Raw genomic sequence first — 25,629 nt, forward strand, 5'->3', positions numbered from 1 at the left:
CTTTACAATGACATCCGGGATCGAGCATGTTTTACAGATCTAATGAGCTAGCGGGGACCTCCGTTGTATGCGGAAGAGGAGTTTTCGTACGGAATAATTTGCTATTTGCTGGCTGTTAACAGTGTAATAAATTGCAACATACTTTTAAATTTTTTAAGAAATTGTTTTAAGTTAAAATGTGCAACGGGTGCGTGCAGAAAGAGTACCCGGACCGGGTAAGTTGATACTGGGACACCCCAGAAATTGTTTTGACGTACAAATACTAGTAACAGTTAGCAGTGATGCTAATCTGTTAAGAGTTAGGCTAACAAACAAACTCGTGACTCTCTGATACAACGCTTAAAAATAAAACTGGATGTCCCCGTTGTGGTTGCTGTTGTTTTATCCAGGGTAACATTTGTCTGGAGAACGGTTCTTACCTGATGAACTACCAGGGCTGTGCCAGCTGTCATCAGAGGGACTTCGTGCTGATCAGCAATAAAGCCACTGAGGATGATGATGGAGAGGAGATTGTCACATATGACCGTGAGTCTCAGTTAGGACAGAAGACCACTGACAGCAGATATAGCAATCATAACACGTGGAAAATTGAGTCCACGTATTTTTTTTAATGCTGTGTTTTCAGTTTTGGGAAAGCACTGATTAGTTTAAGGGAAATTCAACCACTTGTACTGATGCTTTAGGGCAAAGTGTTTCAATCACAGTTTTGCATTTTTCTCTTTTTTTCCCACAGTTGCACTAAATCCCTGTTCATGATTGTTATAATTTTCAGTTTGTATTGAGACAGGTTTGTATAAGACAGTAGGTAACTAAGCAGGATGATCATTCTGAAAGATGGAGGTTGTGATTCTGCTTAACTGGATTGAATTGGATTTTTTTTATTTAGCCTAGCCCACTGACCCACAATCACTTTAGATCGTTTTGTAAGTCACAATTTGTGTTGAAGAGGTTGACTGCCCTGCACAGAGCCCTGCACCTCAACTCTATCCAACACCTTTGGGATAAACTGGACCTCTGACTGGGAGCTCATATCCATTTGATATTCATGTATAAAATGTCCACAGGCCATATAGTGTTTTTCTGCATTATTGTCAGTGGTAAAGCTCAACCATGCACTAATCCTTATTTGTCTCCAGATGTTTGTAAAAACTGCGACCACGTCATCGCCAGGCACGAGTACACTTTCTCCGTTGTTGATGAATATCAGGCAAGTAATAATTCCACATCTGTTTGCCACACCTGAGTAGAATACTGTAGTCCTGGTTAGTTGTTGCCATGGCCTAACTCGATCATTTTGTGTCATCCAGGAGTACACCATGCTCTGCATGCTGTGTGGAAAGGCCGAGGACTCCATCAGTGTGTTACCAGATGACCCAAGACAATCTGCGCCTCTCTTCTAGACCTCAAACCGCACTCATCGACGTGCTTCTGACTCCTTTATTCAGGGTTTCAAACATGAAATTTTATCTATCAGTAGACAAGCGCAGCTTACTTTTTGGCTAGTTTCAGACAGATTATGAGCTACTGTATGCTAATGGCAGTTGCGCAGGAGTTATAACTTTTTAAGAGCCATCATAAAAAATTTAATTTGTTGTAAATAAACATTTTTTTACTCCTAAGAACTTTATTTCCCTTTGCATTCCTTCTTTTTGACGCATCACATCCAATGCTGCAAACTCAGAACTTTTTATTTACAACACGTACATTTCTTCATTGTTTAAATATCAAGTATTTTTAAGAGACAGACTTGTCTTGTGATTAAATGGTTTGCTGTAGTGTCAACATCAGGCCATTTGTTGTTTCTTGTGCAATAGCACAAATATAAAACCTACGCTTATCCACACTGGACTCTTTTCATGCCCATTTAACCTGATAAACCTGGTTAACGTAGCCTAAAGGTGATTAATCTGCCTTTATCTGAAGAGATATTTCAGATGTGTAATTACTGCTGGTTAAATCTCAGTGAACAGATGGAGTTTTCATTTTGTGGGCGTTATCTATAACCCCACCAGCTCGTCAGCAGTCGGTCTTGTGCCGTAATTGACAGCGGCGACTTCCACTGATTCTGAAAAGGGTCTGTTCTCAGGAGATATCAGTTTTGAAAAGCATTGCTTAGTCAAGGTTTTCCATTTTATCTCATTAGCGATAGTGCTACTGAGCCCGGCACCACTTCTGCCACAGAAACTTATCCTAATGAAAACTGGTCCCGGGGTATTTTTTCCTTGATTAACTTGGAAACAGTTTCTGGAAAGAGATGCAACATGTGCAGCCAGAGAATGTGCCATTTACTAATTTACTCACTCGTGATACGATGCATATTAAAGGAATAAAACGGAACAAGAATAAGGACGTGCACGTTTCCCTGTCGCCGTTTTTCCCGCGAGAAATAAAAAATGATGCAAGTCGTCGCTCGTCTACATTATGATGTATTTTGATCAGAAGCAGTTCAATAAAAATACAGATGCTTTAGCTGGTTGTACAAATGAATTAAAAAAAACAAACAAACAAACAAAAAAAAGCAATGATACTCATGCACCTTTATAATACTTAAGTATGAGTGCACTTAACAGATACATTCTAATATGATGATGCCTTTTACATGACAGATATTCTCTAGCAAAGTAAAAGCACACGACTACACTGTGATATGTCAGAATGAGCGATTCATTGTTACACACTATCATTAATTAACCCAGCAGTGAGGTCAACATGGGACTGCATGCCCTGGTCTGTACATGAACGCTGATGTTGTTATACTGCTAGTGGTGTTATTTACTATTAGTGTTCGTTATGTCAATACATGGTTTTCTACTAGTGTTAACCATTTCCTTAATGGTACAATATCTACAGTTAGCATCATTTTTACATCCCTCAAGTATTAAATATCATCTTTTTGGTCTCGTAGTAGGCCTATATGGAGTTTTAAGAGAGGGCTGAAATGAGAGGTAAGAGTTGGCAATCTCAAGACTTTCCTCAAAGTTTTTTTTCCGTTTTTTTTCTTTCCCGGCTGCAGGTATCAAGCCACAATGTCAAGTATTCTGAGAGACACATCCAACAAATGAATAAATAAATAAATACAATTTATCATACATTTTACATTACATACAGTACATTCCCTTGAGTAAATACCATATTTACACATGCTATCAGGGCCTGGGTGTGAGGCGGCCCGTCGCTACAGTTGCACAATCCGGGATCAGTCAGTCGCGCATGAGTCATCGGATCGCTCTGCCGCAGCTCTTGCCCTCGTACACCGGACCCCTTCCCCTGGAGCCGTGGCCCCACTGACCTTGCACGCCGGACCTGTCTGGCTGCGGGTGAGCGTGCCGGGGAGGAGGAGGAGGAGGAGGAGGAGGGGAGCTGGAGAAGCTGGACGGGGAGCGGCTGCGTCCCTGCAGCGCCGCGCCGTCACGCAGCTCCTGGCGGGAGGGGGAGGAGCTCAGCGAGCGCTGCAGCGACGAGGAGCTGCTGCGGGGGCGAGGAGGAGGGCTGAAGAGCATCCCGCTGCGGTCCTGCATCAGCTGAGTCAGACTGGCGAGGAAGTCCGCGTCACTTGTGCTGCTGGCGCGCACTCTTAGCCGCCGCCGCCTAGAGAGAGAAAAAAAAACAGTGGAGAGAGTTACACTTATCCAGCAACACGGTCGTTAACTCTTGTAAACTGAACTATTTTAAAGAAGTTCAGTCATAGTTTCATATATCAGAAGTTTTGCAAGCAATAATAGAACAAGAAGACGTACTAAAACTTCTCAGCGATTTAATAATAACTTTTACTGCTCCCTGATGCTGTGGGAAAACTTAAATTATAGATCACGCTGGCTTCCTGCATGACAAAAAACCTGCAGCTTTGAACCACACTTACTAATGCTGACAGTAGCTCATCATAATTTTTAACATCTACCATCTAAAAAAAACATCATTCGTCTCTGAGAACCTGTGTAACACCTCCACCAACCTGTTATCCACGCACGGGCGGGTGGGCGGTTTCCCGGGAGGCGGCCGGGGGAGAAACCTGCTGGTGAGCTGCTCTGGCACAAACGTGGCACTAACCGGACGCGGGATCTTGCTTTTGCTCCCCGACGAGGAGGACAGGGAGAGGGGGTCTTCCCCCGCGCAGTCGGACTTGGAGCCCCGCTCCGAGGAGAGCCTGTCCCTCAGCAGGGCGCAGGGCAGGTTGTCACAGGACAGAGACGGCGAGGGCGAGTGGGTGGGGGAGCCGGGCACCGGGCTGCTCCAGCGCTGACGCCTCTCCCTGGCCAGGTCCCTGCACGGGGAGTCCAGCGGGCTGCTGGGGTCTCGCACGGGTATCCGACTCGACCTCGGGGAGGAGGGAGAGTCTCTACGACGGAGGAGGGCTGGGGGCGGGGAGGAGGAGACGGTGACGGCGCTCTCCGCGGCGCCCCCCGTCGTGTCGGCCTGAGGCTGCTGATTCGGCTCCGAGGAGCGATCGGGCAGACCGGAGTCGCTCTCCGGGTCTCTGTCGTTGGTCAGGTGAGAGGAGGGGCCTTTGGCTGAGTTCGGCACCGGAGCCAAGTCCAGCCTGCCTCTGTCCTTTAAGATTTCCTCCGAGAGCTCCTCGGGTTTACAGGACGGTGCCTCTAGTGGTATTGCATCACTCTTCTCCTGGACAGGGGACTGCGGGGCGCAGCTGGAGGACTGAAAATAAATAAATGTTCATTAAGCAGTCAAACGAGCCTGAAAATAAAATCAATTCCATAATAATAATAATAATTAAATGTCACAAGTTCTCTTACCTGCTCCATCTGGGGTCTTCCCATGAGGACCGAAGGCATTTGTCCCAGCATCCCCGGCAGCCTCCTGTGGCCCAACAACCACGTCCCGGGCATGGCCATCTGCGACAACACGGGGCTAGTGGGCACCACAGCGGAGGTCCCATCCTGCGGCTCGAAGGAGTGCCTCTCGGCCTGGGCCGCCCCCGGCTTGCTCTCGTGCAGGGCTTCCGTTGAGGGCTTGCTCCCCCCCGAGCCGCTGCCTTGCTCCAGCTCCAGCATCACCCACTCCTGAGAGTCGCCCTCCTGGGGCACGGGGCTGAAGTTCACGGCCACGAAGCCGCTGCTGGCCGCGCCCTCCTCCGGGTCGGGGGTCGCCGTGCCGGACAGCTCCTCGTTGCAGGAAGCCGTCTGCTGCCCGGGGCCCTTCTCGGGAAAGGATTTCTCGCCGACTTGAGAGAGGGACGGACGCTGTTTGCCCAAGCTGAAACAAAACACTTAAAATATTAAGATGCCTTCTTTTCAGCTTTAACTTTTCATGTGTTGTAATTTGTACATGGCACTCACTAGGCCTCCAGGAACCGTTCGATGGTGGGCTTGGGTTCAGGTGCGAGCCTCTTTTCGAATGCCAAGCTCTGGCTGTGCCTCATCCTGCGGAGCAGCGGCGCAGCCCGGTCCAAGAACATGGTCTCCGATCTCACTCGTCTTGGCGAACTCTGAATGGAGCCGGTGTTGGGACTCTGGTTCCCCTGGTTCTGACTGTGTTCATCCTCACTCACCACCTGAGGAGATTAAATAAGTACCACCATTTTTTTTAACGCAGCGACAGAAATTAGGAACGCATAAACTCAAACATCCACTGCACCGTAGCCACACTTACACACCTCGCTGCACAAAAGACAAGCAATTACCCAAGAACGTTATTAACAGCATCGTACTGAAACATTCCCCTGACCTTCCTGATCATGGGCTGAGCGTGCTTGTGGTTTCTGTTGCGGTCCATCTCTTCCCACACGTCCGCCCCGGGGGTAGTCGGCGTGGGGATGGGGGGGCAGTTGTCGGCGTCGCTGAGGCGCTCCCCTTGCAGGACGTCCTCGGTGTTCTCCCTCTGCAGCTCGCCCGGCAGCACCGAAGCATTGGCCATGCTGGGGAAGACAGGGAAGGTCACCCACAATTTAGAGCGGCAGCGATTTCTCGGGCAGGGATCTCTGACTGTGCAGATCGCTGGTCTAAAAAAAACCGCGGCTATGAATTCGAACGCATGTCCAACAACGTGTGAAGGAAGTGAGAATGGCGCGTGTGAAACTGAAAGAAAAACAGCTTGAAGTAAACAGTGTTTTTTTTTAAGTACCCCAAGTACGCCGGCGTCAGGCGGGTGAGCTGCTGAGCGGTGGTTGCCGCGGCGGTGATGGTCAGCATATCCTCCGAGTCGCATTTCTCCCAGTCGTAGGGGTCGTTCTCCAGCACGTTGTGGCTCTTCATGGCGTTCTCAAACACAGTCATCAGGAGCTGTCAAAATAAAAAAAAAATAGAAAGAGCACATTAGCGTGGGACTGCCGGAGAGGAAGACACGCCAAGCCCGTCAGACAAGAGAAAACATACCTGATAGTCAGGCTTGGTGAAGTAGTCCAAGGTCAAAATGTGATCCAGGAAAGCACTGAACTCTGAGGGAAGGTGCTTCAGCATGAGTCGATGGTCGTACGTCTCTTTTAGATTCCCCACTTGTTCCTGAGAAGAGATGTGGTGAGTCAGTGACCTCGCTGCGTGTTACAAATGTGCGTGAGGGAAGTAGCGGAGGGACGTACTTTGTCTTTAATTTTCCTCCAGGGGAGCTGACCAACCGTGAATTCGACCAGCATGTAGAATAAAGACCACAAGTCGTCATGACGACCCATTTCCTGCAGACACGCAGCGAAATAAATTAGAAACGAGTAACTCTAGGCATTTTGATTGTGTAACCATGACCCCTAGTAGAAAAAAAGTACTGTTCCCCATTTCACATGCAAATGTATTGGTCGAAAGATGACTTTTATCTCTATATGGAGTACAGTATATTGTGTGATTCTATCTACAGAATCACAGTAGAGTCCAACTCACCATTAGCAGAGCGTAAAAAATAAAATAAAAAAAACAATAGCTGCGTATGTCTGTGGCCAAAGCTCACCTTATTCTTGTGAGCATTGATTGACGCGTATCGCACAGTTCCTCTGAAACCCGCAACAGGACGAGGCTGGAATAGAAATTAAGCAGCATTAACAAAAAAGGGACTTGAAATACATATTTTCGTCTAAACCTGCCCCTCAGTGAGAACAGGGTTGATTTCTATACGAAAGGAAACTGAATTTACTATTTTGTCAGTTCTGAAAGGTCATCATGTGTCACCAAGTCACACTACTCGTGGGGATGACATGTTAACTGACAGACGCTTTAAAATCAGAGGATATTTAATTCGTATAATGTGTTGATGAAAAGCCAGTGAAGTTGGCTCGGGACACTTACTGGACGGACTTCCTGGCTGGAGTTGGTAAACTGTCGAGCCAAACCGAAATCAAGCATATAGCAGCATCTGCAGGTACTGGCTAGTCTCCCCATCGCAAAGTTTGACTGCAAAAAAGACAGAGACAAACATTTTTTTTTAACTGCTGCGACATAACGTGCCTGTGATGAACAATCGCCTATCACCCACACGTCAACTCACAGGTTTTATGTCGCGGTGCAGGAAGCCCACAGAATGGATGCTTTCAATGGCCTCTAAAATCTGCTTGCCAAGTCTCAAAGTCGTGGAGACGGAAAAGGTGCCGCGGGTCATTGTTCTGCGCAAATCTGCCAGGTTCCTCCCCTGTGGACAGGAAATCAGTGTCACGGGTCACATTTATGTTGCAGGGTGGCGCGGTTTTAGATGATGTAGCATTGACTTGCAGGAATCTCACCTGGAGCTCCATCACCACGTAGTTGAAGCGATCGTTCCTGCCGCAGCCCACGAAGCGACACACGTGGTCTTTGCCTGGCAAAAGACACATTAAGAGGTGAGTATTTCGGCAGTGTACTTGCAACTCCTCATTTATATCATGTTTACAGAATTTCTACAGCACAATTCTGATACACTTTTAGGAGCGCTTTTTCTACACCACGAACTCTAAATCAGTACTGTGCTTAATTGACTTAAACACCAAATCCTATCAAGCGATCATCCAGAGGTGTTTTGAAGTGTTGGTGGGACCTAAAATATTTGTTTTTCATTAAATAAAACATTTGTTTCACCACAGTAAATCTGTTCATCAGTGTGATATTGTCCAACCATCTCCTATGCGGCGGAACGAAGGCTTCCCACATAAATATTTCAGCAGCCCAGCCGGTGACGGGAGGGTAGCGCCACTCACCCTGAAGCTTCTTCAGCACAGCCACCTCCATCTTCAGCACCTGCTTGGGTTGCTGAGCAGACTCCACCTTCAGAGCCACGGTGGCCTGGCTCAGCTGATCCAGGACTTCGTAGATCTCCCCGAACCCACCTCCACCTATCTTCCTCACCTGGAAACAGTCGAACCAGAGAGTATAGCTGTTAAGATGTGCATTTCATTTTAATTTTTTTAAATGATTTGGCGATTTCTCTCACCACTTTCCATCTGTCCCGGACCAGGTCTGCCACTGACAGGATGTCCGTGTGCTCTCCAGCCCCACTCATCCTGAGTGCTCTCAGCTGCAGCCTGCAGCTGGCATCAGCGTCTCAAGCCCCTCACTGAAAACAGGGAGCACATTTTCACATTCACCTCAGTTTTCTCCATAGGGACAAACAAAAAAAAAAAAAAAAAAAAACAAGACATGCAAATGAGCATGCAGTGAGAGAAAGAAGCAGCCGCAGATGTGACCACATCTCACTGCGACATGTGGAGCATTTAAAGGGCTAGAACTGTCAGATTAAGGCTCACCTTCTGCAAGACTCGGGTGAGACGCTAACCAGGGGGCTAGCTAGTGGTCAGCAACTAGCAGCTAGCTGGGTTGTTTTAAATCGGAGCAAACACACACACAGCGCATCTAGCGCGGCGCACCGGCAAACACCGGCGATAAATGGCCAGTAGTGAGGCTTTACAGAGGATACGGAACCGCTGTGGACGGTGGTCGTGTCAACACAAGCTAACTAGCATGTTAACCAGTGCGGTTGGTTACCACTGTAGGGGTAGCAACGCTCCCCAGTCCCTGAATCCTCTTACCTCGATCCGCCGCACCATGGCGTCCCCAGCTAGCGGTGTGAAATCCAAACAGTCCCCATGCTCCCAGTCTGCTGTCCGAGCCAGGCCAATCATTCCGAGCTGCCGCTGTTCACTGTAGGAATGAGACGCTGGTGGTGGTAGTGGTGGTGGACCATAGCTGGCGTTAGCTCCAGTTAGCCACCTAGCCTGCTAATGGATGCTCCCTCTCTCTCTCTCTCTCTCTCTACCTCTCAGCAGCAGCGCCGGTGACGTCAGAGGGAAAGTCGCTCCGGATTGAGCCGCAAACTCCCGCATCCTCCTCGAGTCACGCCGCACAAGTAAACCCCGCAGAGAAGAGAGAGAAACGGGGCATCCGTTTCTTTCGCGAGGATCTGTCCCGAATACGATGGCCTTATCCTTATGTCTCAAACACACACACACACATCACATTGTGATAATCAGAGAATGTGGTCATGCTCCAAAACGCTGCAAATTAGAGTCTGTTGATGATCATAGGCCTGTCTAGCCCATCTTTAGGGGTGTTCAAGCCTTTTTAGATGTTACAGGTTTGTCCATGACAAAGGGAAACAAACAGCACAGTAGTAGAAAGTATGGGTGGTTTAAACATGGGGGTGACGCAGGAACTGTTCAGTCCAAAACGAGAGACAAAGGATATAATGATGTTGTCTCTTAGGCCTGTTACCTGTCTTTATTATTATTAAGTTTATTTTGCACTTATTGTTCCTACCTTATCTTCTCATTTCTTTTCTTCACTTTTTTTTTAAACCAAATGACAATGACACGGTAGTTTGACATTAAGTGGTGGATTGTTCCATAGGGCAGGTGCAGAAACCGATTTGATTTACTCAAGGTAACTGCAGTTCTTAAGGTTTTTATTGTTAGTCAAAAACAACCGGGAAGATAGTTACTGAGTGTTACTGAGTGAGTTTCTAACAGCTTCTGGAAATGTCTTTTGGTTCTGGGCCTTCGACCTGAGGGGAGGGGGGGTAAACAGACCAGGAGTCTTTCATAGATCCCTTTCCGGCATCTGCTGCAGACTTTGCTACTCGCTGCGAAGCCTTTCCGTCTGCAACCGAGCACTTTCCATACCACACCATGAGGGCTCTTTCCAGTAAAACGATGCAGGACTGCAGCACCCCAGCCAGCTCGCTTGAGCCTACTCGGGTAGTGTGGCCTTTGATGGGCCTTTCTTTGTTAAGGTGAAGGAGCTGTTGTGCCAGCTGAGGTCACTGGGGTATAGCAAGAGCACTCCATGATAAAACATAGACAGTGTAACGTTTTATGAGATGGGCAGCTGGTGAGTGTTTGTGGGTAGTTTTAATCCACGACTTTTTGGTCAGTTGTCATGTTTTCCACCATGAGTTGTATTGGGCTGTCGATGAACGTCTGCGGCTCTAGTTTTTATGATGTTGGCACTAGTTAGTGGTTGGACTCTGCTGTTGAGTCAGCAGCTGCGTATTGGTTAGTGAGATCAGTCCCGCTCATCTTAATAAACCATTGGGTGAAAAATGTAAGACGCGAAACCAGCCAATGACAAAGTAAAGGGAGTATGCAGACTCTTCATCTCATCTGAACATTTTAATTTGCAAATATATTCACGATAACATGACCATCTGTATTAAATACACTGGAGACATTAGTCGACATGATTCAGGGGAGTACAGCTCTGTAGCCACCGTTTTAGGACTTTTAATTTTAAACGATGAATACAGACTGCTGCCACCTGCTGGTAGGAAGAGTTATTTCCAGATCGTACCAAACGCTATAATTGTTGCTGGGTGTTGGGATTTGCTCCTCTGCTACTTTTTTGGCACAGAAGCAGAAAACATGAGGCAACTCCAGAGTCGGTCTTCGTAGCTGCTAGTTATTTTATATCGGTTTGATGTGTTGAGACGTCAATTTTGTCTTTGGGCTACTGTTCTGAGGCTTCAAGTTTGGCCTGTTTTGTAGAAAGAAGATGCCACAACAGGGTGGATCTGACTGAGAACCCAAAGACACAATGCACACCCGTATTAGTCGTAGCAACCACAATATAGTCATGGCCTCAGGTATACCCTGCTGTATCTCTGAAAGCACGCAATATTAAAAAAAAATTAACAAGTCATGACGCATTAAGGGCGACTCAACTCCTTTGAAATAGTTCATGAGAAAAACAAACAAACAAGAAAACAGTATCAAAGTAAAACACAGCCCCACATTCAACAAGACAACTGAGTTGATGCACTGAGTTTCTAGTGGCCAAACCACGTTACTACCTCTGTATTCATCACATGTCACTCACTGGCATGCACTCTCACTGGAAAAAGAGCATCTGTAAAATTATAATTTGGAAAGTCTAGAGGAGTATAATCATTTCTCCCATTCATGCATGCGGGAAATAGGGCACTCTGGCCCTCTGGACCAGGACATGCATGCTCAGATAGCTTAAGTGAAAGACTAATGTGCTTCCTGGTTGTCAGAGAATTAAAACTGTCTTAAACATCTGTGCTACAATCTTGTCCGTAGGAAGGTTCATCTCACACGGTATTGGATAATCTGGATTAAAATAGCAAAACAAAAAGTTGGACCTGTGTCAACTTTGCAACTCCATCAGCCACATTACCCAGAGAGAAACTAGGCACACACATACCACCATACAACAACCAGAAGAGCGGGTAACATTTTATAATTTAAGGTTTCACACATATTTTACAAATTAAAGAAATAATAAAAAAAAAAATAATAATAATAATAAAAATAAGTTAATACAGGTGAACGATTTAATATAGAAGACCTCCGCATCATAAAGTGGAAAAAATGTAATAAAAAATACTGTAAAACTGAGTTTAACTAAAATAAATAATATTCACCTTATTCTTATGAAACGGTTCATTTCCTTGTCTTTAACCGAACGATGGCAATAAAACTTCTCATGCTTATTACTGGAACATTCAGTGAATTGTGGAGGATGTAAGTGATCTGATTGGAGGATGCTTGAATTCAGCCTCAGCATTTCTGAAATCCTGGCTGCGGCCCTGATTTTATACCAGCGACAAACTGGGTCAGTGCGACGACGAGCATCAGACACCGCCTTCCGGTGCAGCCTCGACGGCGAAACGAACGTACACGGATACAGCGATGGGCGTGGCCAGCCGCTCGGATTGGACAACAGGATGTGAGTTGAGCTGTTTTGGGGTGAGGCGGTGCGTTTGTGGGTGCCACAACTTTCTGCGTGTTTGCGCAGTTTCGCAGCTCTCCACACGCTCCGGACGAAGCTAATCGGCGGCCCGGGGTCCGCGGAGCTCCGCAGCAGCAGCGTGGAAATCTGAGGAAGTACCAGCGGAGGCCGCTGCACGGCGGAGTTGTCTCTCTTTCGCCGTCTCATGTGTGGTTTTTACTCGTTGACGCGAGGGGGGGAAAGTTGTGGACATGTTTTCCTGGAAGTGCACGGTTTTACGGATACAGTGTGCAACATTGTAACTACGGCGTTTAATGAGCCTCCTCCAGCCTGCCCGGACTTTGGAGTGCGTCTTCGTGCGGTTGTTAAGTCGCCATATTGTGAAACTCGAGAGGAAAGTTGTCAGAGTTATGACATTTGCTGCGCACAATCCCTTCATGGAGCTGCATGCAGTCGACTTTGATCGAAACCAAAGTGACTCCATGGAGCTGGCCATGGGGAGCTCAGTGCACCATTGATAAGGTATAAATGCTGCGTTTAAGTATTGCTCACTAATCTGCCGTTGTGCCTAACAGCTCCCCGCTCCTCCGCCGCTTCCTTATTGCTTATTTTTTAACACCACATCACTGGCTATCGCTCGGGTGATTGCACGAGCCCCTTCGTTTCCTGTATTTCTTGTTATGCCAAATGGCAGCTACACTGTAAGCTCCTCCTTGCCGCCTGTCGACTCAAAACTTGTGCTCATAATGTCCTCTCTGCACGCACCTGGACGTTCACGTCGACATTTCCTCTGCGCTCACTTTTACAGTAAATGTTCAGTAAATGTTTCTGACGGGGCCATTGGCTGGGGTAGGCCTCAGTTTCCTCTTTGGTGCAGACGTCTGAAAACTTTGTACATGCTCGCCTTCCTGCAGACACAAACTGACTTAACTTCTTCTTTCTCTCGCAAGGTCTTGCGCCCTGAAGAGGATGAGAAGAATGGGCAGCGGACCACGGATTTGATTCTTGAAGGAGGACTGCATGCTCCCCGCCCTGCACTTTCCTCTGGGATTTATATTTCCTCCCAGACACCTCTGTATACACAGCTCAAGAATTCTTAGCAGTGGAAACACACTACGGAGGCACTAACTCGGTTTTTGCAGAGACCAAGCACCGACTTGAGCATTTTCACACCTTATAATATTACTATGAGTCTTCCTTCTCAAGTTAATACTGGCAAGGGAGGTAAGCATCGGGCGTCAGCCATGAAAGAGGCGGTGCAGCATTCAGGGGAGGTTTATTATGGAATGGGACCTCCGGCTTTAGAGGCAAGCCACAGTGACTCTGCCAGCGGCTCTGGTGTTTATAACCCAGAGAAAGGGCCCCAAAGTCTGCCGCACTATCAACAGGCTGCTCCAGTTAAGTGGATGCAGCAGGACTCCATACAGGCCCCCGGGTGGACTCAGGAAGCTCCTGTAGCAGCGTGGGGGCAGAATTTTGGCCCTTACATGGGCGGAGTGAACGTCAGGGGTCAGATGTTCCACAAAGGAGTCCATGAAGGTGTCGCTCTGCCGATGGGGGTAGAAAACCAGCTGCCCGCGCCCGTGGACGTTTACAGGGATTCCACCCAGCCCCAAGCTCAGGGGAGAGGGCTCGAGTGGGAACAGCACGCCGCCGCCGCTGCAATGCACCAGGCCCAGCTGCAGGCCTATCAGCACGGCCACAAGGGCGAGCTCCAGGGTCAGCCGCACGTGCCGCCCCACAACATGCAGGGGCCCATGCTGCAGCCGTTCCAGGCGACGTTTAGACCCAACAAGCAGCCGTTCGCCGCCGGGCCGTACTACTCCGTCTTTCCGGGGAACAAGGCGATGCCAAACCTGGCCTACCCCGAGCAGCCTAAAACTCAGCAGCAACTCATGCATCAGATGCAGCAGCAACAAATGCATCATCATCACCAGCAGCACCAGCAACAGCAGTTGCATCATCAGCAACACATTCAGTTGCAGCAGCAACAGCAGCAGCAGCAGCAGCAACAACAACAGTTGCAGCAGCAACAGAAAATCCAGCAGCATCAAATGCAGCAGCAGCAGCAGCAAATGCAGCAGCAAATGCAGCAGCAGTATCACCAGCAACAAATTCAGGAGCGACAGCAACAACTTCAGCAAATCCAACAGCAGTTGCATCAACAGAATGTGCCACAGCAAGAAGCAACACCACCCCCAGTGCAACCAAAGCAACAACAGCAGCAGCAACAACAACAACAGCAGCAGCAGCAACAACAACAGCAGCAGCAACAACTGCAGACCCAAAACTTTGTAGCTTTTCAGCCTCCTGATCCATGTCCACCTGACACCGGGTCGGAAAAAGATGTAAAGCCAGCAGAGCCGCCGCAGGAACCAGAGGCTCAAACCGTTGCTGCTGCCTCAGCCGCACCCGATCCATGTCCTGAAAAGATCCCCGCGAATCCCGCAGAGGCTCCCGAGGCTCCCTCAGCTCCCTCTCGTCGCTCCCGTCGCCTTTCCAAAGACGGACAGTCCCCTCTGGGGCCCCCTTCGTCAAACCCCTGGCCTCAAGCCTCTAAAGACCCTCCGCCATCCCTGAACGGAGTAGCAGGTGTGCCGCCTGCGAGAGGAGGGGAGAGCCAGGTGACGACAGGCGGCGTAATCCAGATCACCCGCAGGAGAAGGAGGGCGTCCAAGGAGATCAACCTGGAGACGCTCGCCCAAAAGGCGTCGGAAATGGAGTCCCTGCCAGCTAAAACAGCTAAGGTTAAAAAAAAAAAAACTCGCTCACCACACTTCTTATGTAGCTAATCTATTATTCATTTATGACACAAGAACAGTGAAGCGGCGCAACAAGTGTAAATACTCTAGTTTACCTAAGAGAAGAATGGAAAGGTTAATGCAATTGAGGGCCAATTGTCTCGCCTGACAAAGTTGGCAAGCAGCTGTACAAAGAGGAAGAACCCTTTTTCTGTGAAGAACTTCCCTATGGTTTACAAAATCCCTTTCTTGGGTCTGTTTACTCCAGCTGCCGAGTGTCGGCCATTGCGGGCAGTTTTACAAGTGCGAACAGTCAAACTATAAGAGCACATTATCTCGCAACGCGTTCTGGTGCAACCTGAATATTGGCTATTGTTGAAGCTTCCCTCTTTTTTTTTTTTTTTAATTAGAAAGATCGCTTTCATTTCATTACCGCAAGAAAGATGGCACCTTTAACCTGATTATTCAGGATTCAAAGTATTTACATTCTCAGTGGCACACCTACTGCAGCCTTCTTTTTTTATTTTTTCTCTCCTTCGCTCCGCAGACTCTAAACACAAGAAACTTTACAAAATTCAGTTTATATTGAGTTTTGTTCTTGACACAGTGCTCTTCCCTGAGGGGGTTTCAAGGCTTGTCATAGTTTTTTTTTTTATTTTTGTTGTGCAGAGCGTGCACGTAGATACAGTTGGAGCAGCTGCATGTCTGCACACCTCCACATTCCTCAGGCCTTTTCCCAGTCATTCAGCGGAGCACGGGCGGGGCCGAGCTGTCAACCTGCACAGCTACACTCCCTTTCTCTCCAACACACGCCAAACAGGTTTAATATGACTATTCGCAGTGTCTGGGCTGCTGTTTTATGGTAGCAGGCAATGCATTCGCTAGGTCGGGATAGGAAACGGTTCATTCTTGTCTCTTATTCTTAGCTTCAAACAGAAATCTTAAAACTAATTTATAGCGTCAGCAGCCCCTGCTAGATTTCAGGGTTGTTGAACGTTTTTATCTCCAGAAATACCAGAGAATATTGTGTAGCGCTCTGAATTCATCTGAGTCATTAGGCACACCGAAATGAAAATGAATGCGCTCTAATGTTGCACAAAATCTTAGCTTTGTGGAGTTTGTGGTATTCAGCATTTGTTTAAAATAACAGAGAGAGCTGTTTATTTTGTAGGCTGTGGTTTGTAGCCCTATTGAACTGTATTGTGTTGCACCGACACTTTTCTACTGTTTCGACAACCCTGTTTCAGTCAGTGGGCTAGGCTAAGTAACCGAAACACTCTAGTAGCTGAATTTAATACGGTTCAGCAGCACCGCGAACTACATCCTCCAGAATGATCAGAGTCGAATCAGCGCCTCCCTGATGCCATTTCAACGTAAAGTAAGCATTAAAAGAGACGTGAAGAGGGATCTAGTGCAGGATTGTTATATTACAATCCAATAGTGTTCACTAGTGTTTCCCTAATGAAGTGGCAAGTGTATTTCTGTGCAGAAAACGTTTAAAATAAGGTGTCAACTAATAACTATTCTATGTCAAATATGTGTTTTTATTTATGTAATCTGTCTTCTGATCTATCAAAAACCCAAATATGTGCCAGGTTTAATTGCATTATACGAGATAATCTTCTGTTTTGTCATTTGGCAACTGTCAGTAACAAGCGATCTGAGAGATCTGAAGATAAACGCTGACAGATTTGGAACTGGCACGTTCAAGCAGCAGCACAACCATTCATCACAAAAAAAAAAACCTCATGCCCGCTGAATACATTTTCATACGGTTTATCTGAAAGTGAATCATATTCTAGAACTGCTGTGTCGTGTAGATAACCATGCGCGCTCACGCCGTCTTCCTCTTTTTCTACCTCCATCCCTTTTTCCATTTTCATTTTTTCCTGCTACTTCCTCAACCCCTTTTGTAACTTTCTTTTTTTGTTTTTTATCGCCCCCCCTCTCATCCCTCCTCCCTTGTCTCTGCACCACCTCAGCAGGAAGACGGAGCCTCAGGGAAGCAAGCCTCCATGGTGCCCCTGGTCATCCCCGTGTCTGTGCCGGTGCACAGGGGTCAGCCGGATCCTCAGGGCGTCTGGGCTCACGGGCGTCCCGGTCAAGGGGAGCGGCCGGCTGATCGCAAGCCTTCCGTGATCGTGGCTCGCCGGCGGTCACTCAGATCGGTCAGTTTTGGCCAGGTTAGTTCTTTAGAAGTAAGCTTTCGTTTCATTTAATTGGAAACCAGCAGTCAGGGGTGTCACTGTTTTTATATCAGCTTCTCACTTGAAAATGCTTGAATTTGCAAAAGTCGTGTTTGTACATGTGTGTTCGGACTCGGACCACATTACCCAACTGCCTCTGGACGCTCTTAAAAACGAGTTCGGGGAGAGTTAATCCCTCCCAGTTACACAAGCAGCCTCGAAATTGAAGCTCTTATTGGTAAATGAAGTTAAACTTGGAGAAGTTTAGCCTGGAGAACAGAGATGTGCTGCTGTGACCTCGATTACTGCACAATGAGTCGACAATGTGAATCTTGGACTGCGCTGTTAAATTCACTGCTTTCTGATTTGAAGGTGATGCACATTTCGACTGATTGATTTATTAATTAAACCAAAAAAAATCATTCAAATTGAAGGTGACACTTATTCCCAACACAGAGTAAAATGTCAAGAAGGGTTTTATTATAAATCCGTGGCCTTATTTTGATCATTGTGGTACACCGATCAGCCACAACATTAAAACCCCTGACAGGAGAAGTAAATATCATTGATAATCTTGTGACAATTCAGTGTTCTGCTGGGAAGTTTTTGGACCTGGCATTCATTCGTGTGGAAGTTACTCAGACATGTAGCACCCACCTAGACCAGACACCCCCACCCCATAGCAATGACACTCCTTGATGACAGCAGCCATCTCCAGCACGATGCAGCCTGACACAGACACTCACAAAAACACTTTAGGAAAAAGATTTGCTTTGTTGAACTAACTGATACGTAACTGATATTAAAGAAAATAAACCTTAGTTGTGATTTGACTCTTAAGTTCACCTCAAACCGCCTTTTTCAACCCAGGATGGGGACAGCGACGCGGGGCTGGACGAGGACGGCAAAGCTAAGTGCAAGCGGCGGCCTCGCCCCGAACCCCTCATCATCCCGCCTCCCAAACCCTCCACCTTCATCCCTCCGTCCGTCTACCCCAGCATCACTTCCTACCAAAGTAACCTGCGCTCGCCGGTGCGCCTGGACAACCCGCTCACCCTGCCGCCGTACACGCCCCCACCCATCCTGTCTCCGGTGCGGGAGGGCTCCGGCCTCTACTTCTCCACCTTCCTCACCAACATAGCCGTGAGCAACCAAATCCTGCCACCGCCGCCTACTCCCAAGTCTGCAGCGCGCAGCCTGTTGCGCTCCAGTAAGTCGTTATGAGTATAAATGAATTCGTTCAATCTTCCAATCTCACAGATAACCTGTAAGATTTTTTTTTATTTCTATCTTTCAGCGAGTTCTGATATCGAACCCCCTGTCTTGCCTTTGATCGCCGATGCCACACCTGTCAGCTTTGAACCGTAAGTACGACCTCAAACGCTCGATGCTTCTCTCCTGTCCCTCCTCCGTGTCTCAACACTTTTGCATTGGTGTCCAGGCGCATCAACATCGGGCTACAGTACCAGGCGGAAATTCCTGATATGGAAGAAAAACCTTCCGCCCAGTCCGACCAGCACAAAGCTGACCTGGTTTGGGTTCCCCTGGATGAGTGCAGCCACACACATGGTGATCATGATATTAATTAGTGGCTCACGTTACACGTTTTCAGTTATTTTATGAGTTGCTGTCGCTCACTTACTCTGATTCTCTCTTTTCAGTAGAGGATTTGATGAATGCAGCTTGTTCCAGTGTGTTCAGGGGAGGAGGAACCAATCAGGAGCTGGTGTTACACTGTTTACATGAAAGCGGGGGCAATTTCCTTGTGAGTAAAGTAATAATAATTCAGTTGCATTCAGTTCGTTTCGGTTTTCGGACCTAAAATGGCAGAAACATTTTCTCAAAATCTTAAAATGTCATCATTAATTAGTCATTTTTCTGATATTACTGTTAGAGCTGCGAATGTTGAAGTGACACCAATTGACACAGATGTGGTTTGGCATGTGATTAATGCAAGTAATCACATGTTGACCACATTCATTTCTGCAGTTTGTGTCGCGGCCCAAGTGAGGAAGCCATGCTGCAGAAATGTCGTTACTTGGCTAGCAGGAACAAGCTCTCTCCAGCAGAAATTGATAAAAAAAAAAAATACAAAAAAAAAGAAAAGTTCAGTTTCAAAAGCCCTTCCAGGTGGTCATTTGCATTTACTGTCAATGTGAGCTCATTTACCTCCTTACGTCAATTCTCAAACACCACTTGCTGATGCAGAGAGCTCCTCACCGAAGCCAGATCGTTCTGGCTTCATTCATAGTTTGCAACACAGATGAACCATATTTTTTGATCTTTGGGGGTTATTCTGAGATATATTGCGACAGTATTTGTCATTGTTTTCGGTTGTCGCAATAATGAGAACAGACATTTGCATTAAGCAAGCACATGTGACCATTTCCTGGTAGGTCTGAGTATTAAAAAACCTCAAAAAATCCCTTTAAATTACATTTAGAGGAGACCAAAAAAAGTGATTAATCACAACTATGGAGATTAATCGATATTGAATATCGCAATTAAATATTTAATCGATATACAGCCATATTTCCTTATATTTAATATAATTAAGTGTCATTTAGTTGAATCACTCAACTACTTTCTCACTGTGATTTCAAGGAAACACTGGAACGCTTGATGCTTCAGGACCCAATTTTCCCCAAAGGCCATCACCTGGCAGGCTATCACTACTCAGGTGAAACAAACCTTTTAGTTTTTTTTTATCGATTCTCTTGCCTTCCTCTTCATCTTTAGGTCTCACTCTTTTATTTTATGTTCAACTTTCTGCTTTTGCTCACAGGCTCCGACAGCTGGACTGCAGAGGAGAAGCGCTACTTCAACAAGGGGATCTCTGCCTACAGGAAGGATTTCTTTCTGGTGCAGAAACTGGTACGCTCGTTAACTTTCACCCCGCAAGCATGAGCCGTTATGAATCAGTGTAAATACATCTAAAAATACACTGCGAATTTGATCGGCCGCGCTCCGCGCAGAGCCAATAAAACCTCACCGCACTCCTCGAGGCATTGGTATAATTACTTTAAACAAACAAGACCATCAGAATCCTTTTACTATAAGAGGCCAGATTCAGATGTGATGGAAAATATGCTTTTGTAAACAGGAAGAGGATGTTCTCCTCTCAACACAAACAGAAAAACGTTTAAAAAGAAGGTTCCAAAAAGTGCAAAACGGAATACTTGATTGACTACTTCACATCCTCTTAGTGACAGGAACTGACTAAAGTTGTAGGAAATGTGCGATGAGTAACACTAACGGTGAGTTTCTGCTATTGTTTCTATAAGTGCTTTACTAACATGTGCATGACTGCCTCGTAAAAACAAACAGTTCCCATGAAACTATTCATTTCATCCTAATCCTTTTCCGTTTTTTTTTTTCTTGAAAACATTTCAAGGTGCGGACTAAGACAGTGGCTCAGTGTGTAGAGTTCTACTACACGTACAAGAAGCAGGTGAAGATCGGTCGCAACGGCATTTTGACCTTCGGCCCTCCGGATTCACCCGTGGAGAAGCACGCGGAGGCCGTGGTGGACGTTAAGGTGAGGTGGGGTTAGCTTGTGTAAAACAGACACGTGGGTAAATATTTGGATGCAGCTTATTCCAGCAATAAAAGTGATGTGAAGGTAGGAGATGGGACGAGAGTATAAGATTCATGAAGATTGGTTTTGAAGCTCAATGTAGAAGTCACTGGCCGTCGCCATCTTGGAATGACCAGATTCTTGCTAATGCACTAGCAGTGAGACGAGCTATATCGTAGCTATGGTCTGTTTTCACGTTAGTATTTCTGGCTGCTTCTCCATCTCTGCAATTTTTGAATTGATTGTTCTGGATGAATAAAGATGGAAAAGGTTAACTGAGGAGGTTCAGAGATACAAACCTTCGTGTGACGGTTTCAGTCGCCACTGTAGAAAGTGAAGCAGGGAAAAATTAACCCGAATAGAAGATGCAGCACCGACTAGTCTTTTTTAAATATTTTTTCTGGGGCATTTTTGCAGAGCGAGCCGGACTGATGAGCGCACAAGTATAAATAGCTGTGTTGGCTACATGTATAGGTCATGGCGCTTTAGTTGTTGGACAAGACGTGCAGCAGGAAAGTTGAACTGACTTCAACGGGCAACCAATCGTATGCATTTGTTTCACTCGTTCCTCCGTTATTTAAGCGGCCCAACAATTGTTTCACTGTTTCACTGCTTGAATGACATAACATAGCAACACTGAGTGAGGTGAAGCTGTTGCTGTTTGTATCACGAACGCACCGTAACTCCCAGCTGATTCAGAAATGGGCAAAGAGGGGGAAATGTCACCCAACTGTCACTCAAAGCAGCCGCGATGCTAAGGTTTTAGCCTTGACATTAAATTAAGTGAAATAAACCTTCCCACAGTTGTCGTAAGTGTAGACATGAGTTACAGAGACTAAAAAAAAACAGGTTATAAACTTTATTTCTGCTGTAAAGTTGTTGATTTTAACATGAAGATCTATGCAGATTGACTTGTTTCTGGAGCCAGTAGAAGATGGCCATATTTTATTTTATTATTTTTATTTATTATTTTCTTTGACATCCTGTGTTGCCTTGGCTTCCTCTTTCAGCTCCAGGGTACATTCAGCGTACAGGGTACATTGCCTGAATTACAGTTATATTTAAAGAACAATGACAGGGACTCACTGGGAGAAAGACTGTTCGGTAAAGGTGATGCAGCAAAGCTGTGAAAGCGGTGATATTGATAGTGTGGGAAAAAAGGAAGGACAATAGAGAAGCACATTCACCCACAGAGCAATAAAGGCAGAACATGAAGAACGGATCTTCCTTGTTGGACCCACACCTAATCTTCGTATTATTTGCAGAGCTCACAGCAGCAGTCTAAAGTGACTCAGGGAGAGGACGAAGGAGATGACAAGAAGGATCCTTACGACCACGAGAGCAGCCACCAGGCACGGGTCGCCCAGTCCCTACAGGCCCATGACTATGTAAGTATTTCAGGGTGTGTGGAGGTTGGATACACGTGTTTCCTGTAGCTCTTTCAAATTAAAAGCATTTTAACTAAAACCCCTCTCTTAACAATGATTTTATTGTGAAATATTTTAAATTAAAACACTAGAAATGTACATTGTGTGCATTATATAATGTATACAGGACTGTGAGTTTTTCCCTTTTGCGTTTTCACACATCATCATCATTTCTACTTTTAATGAACCACAAGTAGTTTTTATAATACTGTCGTCCAGTTCATTGACATAATTGTCTCTCTGAGTCGCACTTCTGCAGCCAACGCCTGCGTTTTACTGTCGCTTTAGGCAGGAACGGTGTTGGTGATCAAAGAGCCGGACACCGCGAATAAAGAGGTTCGTCACGCCTCAGTGCAGCCCCGGCCCCGGGCCGAGCCCGCGCCGAAGAAGAGCAAAGCCCCGGCGAAGCCCCCGCAGGATCCTGATGCAGTGTTTCCATGCAAGAAATGTAACAGGTAAATTCACTTTGATTTTTATTCGTAACTTCTTGACCGCAACAACCTACAACTCATTCACTACCAATCAAAAGTCCCCCTCATTGAATTTAATGAGAAGGTGTGTCCGAATGCACACCACTGCAAGTTTAGATATTGTAGAATTCTTCTTCTGCTTTCTATTGACAACTCTTTCCTTCCTTTTTTTAATTTTTTTTTTTTATAGGGTGTTTTATAAAGTGAAGAGTCGCAGCGCCCACATGAAGAGTCACGCCGAGCAGGAGAAGAAAGCCGCCGCGTTGCGTCAGAAAGAGGAGGAGGAGCAGGCAGCGGCTCAAGCTCGAGCCAGGAAGTTGGCGGCGGCGGCGGCGGCGGCAGCAGCTCATCAGGGAGGAAATGGCAATGGAGTGACAGATCAGGCGGAGGTCAGCAGCCAGGAAGACTCATCCGAAGGAGAAGATGACGACGACGAAGACTGGCAGTGAGAGACAAGAAAACAAAGAGAAAAATGAACATGGGATTGGTAAACAAAGAGCGGAGGCGGTGAGTGGATCAGGGAGGGATTAAGAAAATATGTAATAATGCTCCACGCGGAGCAGAATAAGCACAAGAGAATCAAGTCTTCCTCTTAATCTTCACACTCCTCCCCTGAGTGAAACTGTTTGACCCGTTACTCAGCTTTACACCGTCAGCCAGGCAGTCACACTCCACATTTTCACGTTTGTATCTTTTAAATATTCAGAGTAACTTTATTTTTTTGTAAATGCACTTAATACTGTGCTCTTCTGCTTTTGCCAATAATGCCTTTTTTTTTATATTCTTTATTTAATTGAATATATATCAAAACCTTATACGTCTCCATCACGTGGACTTAGTGGCTTTTTGATATTTCACAAGGTAATCAGGATATCTCGCTTGTTACCAATTAAACAAGATCAGAACAATCTTTACTTCATAGTTGCAGGCCTTTTAACTAAAGGCAAAAGTGCTTGGGTTTAAAATCTTTGTCTTAGAAAAATACTGTGCTGAATTTTGCAGATTTCCATCAGAATTTTAGGTTGGTTGTACACTTATTTTTTTTACAACTAAGGGACCTTTGCAATGAGTATGTACAAAAAAAAAGTATATATGAGATTGCCATATATTTATGATACTGCATTTTGCAATGATTTTTGGTAATGAAAAAAATAATAATCATGTTGGCTGAAATATGGCTGGTGAGTTGAGAAATGTATTAAAAAGTCTACTGTTTTCTGAGGACTGCAGCTTTTTTTATGCGTACGTGTGTGAGAGTGCGCGTGCAAAGGTGTATTTGAACCAGCAGAGGGAGACACAGGTTCAGTACAGCGTAGCTATGTGTATGTGTGGATGCATTTTGTTCTGCATGGATTAAGATAAGTGTAGCTGTGATTCTTTGTGGATTACACCAGCAGCTAAAAGGCTTTTTTTTTTTTTTTTTTTATTTGCTTGAAATAAAAATATTGCTACACAGCCTCCACAGGGCCATCATTGTAAGACTAAGTACCGGAAAGCCAGCTGGTCTGGAGACACCAGGGTGTGGTGAAACGTTGCATTGATCAGTGGTGACATAATTCAGCTATTTAAGAGCGTGCTCAGTAAAAGGAAATGTTGCCCTAAGGGGGTGAGGTTTCCGTCCTTCAATCCGACTGAAGAAATATGAACTGTGGGAGATGGATAATACTATTGTCCATGTTAATGTAGCCACTGACTTATTATTCATTCATTTGCTGCAGCAGAAGTCTAGTTGGACAAGCTGTGCTTTGTACATGTGATGCACCTTTATGTAAGAAGACGCATCACTAACGTTGCTGCTTCATGGATACATCTGTAAGAGTGTCCAGACCAGTGTTTGATGCATTGACTGTACAACTAGGTTTGATGACAGTTCACAGGTTTAATTGAAAGAAATATAATAGAAGTTATGCATAGAAGTCACTGCCGTCAGCGGCCACGCCCCCTGAGTGGCAAACACACGGTGGAACCTATGAGTAAATACAATGAGACTGGGAAAAATGTGGATTATCAGATCAATTAAGGACAATTTAACTCGACAATGATCCAAACACACTATTGTGGATTTGGAAAAGTAGACTAACCTCAGTTTCAGTTAGTTTAAGTTAGTTTTAGGTCATCTTAGTTATGATAAATGTAGCTAAAATAAAAGATGCTAACGCTAAGAGCTTTACTGAGAAGTGACATTAGCCATACAATACTGCAGCGTCCAACCGGATGTTAAAGGGATGACGAGAAGTGATCGCAATATTCCGTTTATTATTTTATTGTTATTTAGTGTTTCTGTCGGCCGCAACTACGCCAAGACAACAACATCCACAAACTAATATCTGTTAGCCCTCCAGAACATGACTTAAGAAGTAAGTTAAGGTATGACTTCATCAAAAAAATACAGCATAAATTAATATTACCTGACACAAAATTTGAACTGGATTTGTCTGGATTCCAGTTATTTCTTCGTGATGCCGCGATCCATTTACTTCTTTTTTCTTTGTTTGTCCGAGATACCTGTAAAATATATATATATATATATATATATGACTCCTTTTCAAACAGTTTTTGACCTTTTTTTTTTTTTTTTAAAAAAGAAAATTAATTTTACAATTTAGTCGATATTAAGGCCTATGATTCAAGCTAATGCTACTAATCTCCATGTCCAACTGTCACTTTTTGCCACTCAGCGGCCGTAACCATGGAGACGTCGCTGGCTGTGACGTCACGTGCATACTCTCTGTACAGAGGGATTAATGGTGGGAATAAGGGTGTGGATAGATGTGGTGGCCGTCTTATCGGGCTAAACCAGAACTCCTGGAGTTGCTGGAGGCCAAAGAGGAGGAGGAGGCTCAGAGTGAGGAGTTCTGGCTCAGGCGGTAGCAGCAAGCCGAGCCAATTGTGGACCCCAGATGGTGCCTGACAAGAGGGGAAAGAGGAGACGAGTAGATGAACAGATGAAAGGAGGATCAAGGTCTTAAACACGCTCCTTTGAACCAGTATCAAGACTCTGAATCTGTAGCAGTTGCAATTTTGCATTCGTTATTTTATCTTTCCGGCCGCATTTACGTCTGTGTTGGGGTAATTAGTGGGAAAAATGACAGAAATCAGTGTTCACCCATCTCTGTGGGGGGAAAAAAATCAAAAC

The 25,629-nt window shown here is 45.8% G+C and overlaps 3 protein-coding genes across 7 annotated transcripts; 2 read left to right on the top strand and 1 right to left on the bottom strand.

Annotated features, from left to right (window-relative positions):
• Nucleotides 1-21: 21 nt before the first annotated feature.
• Nucleotides 22-1,627, top strand: churc1 (churchill domain containing 1). Its single transcript, XM_047573168.1, has 4 exons — nt 22-215; nt 390-525; nt 1,137-1,207; nt 1,308-1,627. Exons 1-4 carry the CDS (start codon nt 177-179, stop codon nt 1,398-1,400), a joined length of 339 nt encoding a protein of 112 aa, XP_047429124.1. The 5' UTR covers nt 22-176; the 3' UTR covers nt 1,401-1,627.
• Nucleotides 1,628-2,410: 783 nt separating this feature from the next.
• On the bottom strand, nt 2,411-9,149 carry ttbk2b (tau tubulin kinase 2b). The gene is made up of 15 exons (XM_047573166.1): nt 8,936-9,149; nt 8,341-8,463; nt 8,108-8,255; nt 7,658-7,731; nt 7,426-7,566; nt 7,227-7,331; nt 6,892-6,957; nt 6,533-6,625; nt 6,330-6,455; nt 6,079-6,236; nt 5,683-5,872; nt 5,295-5,509; nt 4,752-5,211; nt 3,953-4,653; nt 2,411-3,588 (listed from the first exon to the last, which is right to left on the bottom strand). The coding sequence occupies exons 2-15, from the start codon at nt 8,407-8,409 to the stop codon at nt 3,216-3,218; spliced, it is 2,919 nt and encodes a 972-aa protein (XP_047429122.1). The 5' UTR covers nt 8,410-8,463; nt 8,936-9,149; the 3' UTR covers nt 2,411-3,215.
• Nucleotides 9,150-12,080: 2,931 nt separating this feature from the next.
• On the top strand, nt 12,081-23,714 carry mideasa (mitotic deacetylase associated SANT domain protein a). 5 transcript variants are annotated; one of them, XM_047574224.1, is made up of 13 exons: nt 12,081-12,614; nt 13,043-14,839; nt 16,816-17,016; nt 17,890-18,229; nt 18,317-18,383; nt 18,461-18,588; nt 18,681-18,784; nt 19,624-19,699; nt 19,805-19,893; nt 20,414-20,557; nt 21,862-21,984; nt 22,312-22,478; nt 22,684-23,714. In XM_047574224.1, exons 2-13 carry the CDS (start codon nt 13,280-13,282, stop codon nt 22,940-22,942), a joined length of 3,258 nt encoding a protein of 1,085 aa, XP_047430180.1. In that variant the 5' UTR covers nt 12,081-12,614; nt 13,043-13,279; the 3' UTR covers nt 22,943-23,714. The 5 variants fall into 5 exon arrangements, with proteins under 5 accessions (XP_047430180.1, XP_047430183.1, XP_047430184.1 ...); XM_047574227.1 differs by having other exon boundaries at nt 18,684-18,784; XM_047574228.1 differs by having other exon boundaries at nt 16,816-17,001.
• Nucleotides 23,715-25,629: the final 1,915 nt, after the last annotated feature.

The sequence above is a fragment of the Mugil cephalus genome, chromosome 21 (assembly GCF_022458985.1).
Source record: "Mugil cephalus isolate CIBA_MC_2020 chromosome 21, CIBA_Mcephalus_1.1, whole genome shotgun sequence".
NCBI classification, from domain to species: Eukaryota; Metazoa; Chordata; class Actinopteri; order Mugiliformes; family Mugilidae; genus Mugil; species Mugil cephalus.

What these genes read in the sequence shown, in the direction of transcription:
- ttbk2b (XM_047573166.1), bottom strand. Translation starts at nt 8,409, where the DNA reads ATGAGTGGGGCTGGAGAGCACACGGACATCCTGTCAGTGGCAGACCTG. An exon ending in ACGTGGTGATGGAGCTCCAG is followed by an intron (nt 7,567 to 7,657) that starts GTGAGATTCCTG and finishes TCCTGTCCACAG; the next exon opens with GGGAGGAACCTGGCAGATTT. An exon ending in CCAGCCAGGAAGTCCGTCCA is followed by an intron (nt 6,958 to 7,226) that starts GTAAGTGTCCCG and finishes TTTCTATTCCAG; the next exon opens with CCTCGTCCTGTTGCGGGTTT.
- mideasa (XM_047574224.1), top strand. Translation starts at nt 13,280, where the DNA reads ATGAGTCTTCCTTCTCAAGTTAATACTGGCAAGGGAGGTAAGCATCGG. An exon ending in GCGCAGCCTGTTGCGCTCCA is followed by an intron (nt 18,230 to 18,316) that starts GTAAGTCGTTAT and finishes TCTATCTTTCAG; the next exon opens with CGAGTTCTGATATCGAACCC. An exon ending in AGGCCGTGGTGGACGTTAAG is followed by an intron (nt 20,558 to 21,861) that starts GTGAGGTGGGGT and finishes TATTATTTGCAG; the next exon opens with AGCTCACAGCAGCAGTCTAA.
- churc1 (XM_047573168.1), top strand. Translation starts at nt 177, where the DNA reads ATGTGCAACGGGTGCGTGCAGAAAGAGTACCCGGACCGG. An exon ending in AGAAAGAGTACCCGGACCGG is followed by an intron (nt 216 to 389) that starts GTAAGTTGATAC and finishes TGTTTTATCCAG; the next exon opens with GGTAACATTTGTCTGGAGAA. An exon ending in GGAGATTGTCACATATGACC is followed by an intron (nt 526 to 1,136) that starts GTGAGTCTCAGT and finishes ATTTGTCTCCAG; the next exon opens with ATGTTTGTAAAAACTGCGAC.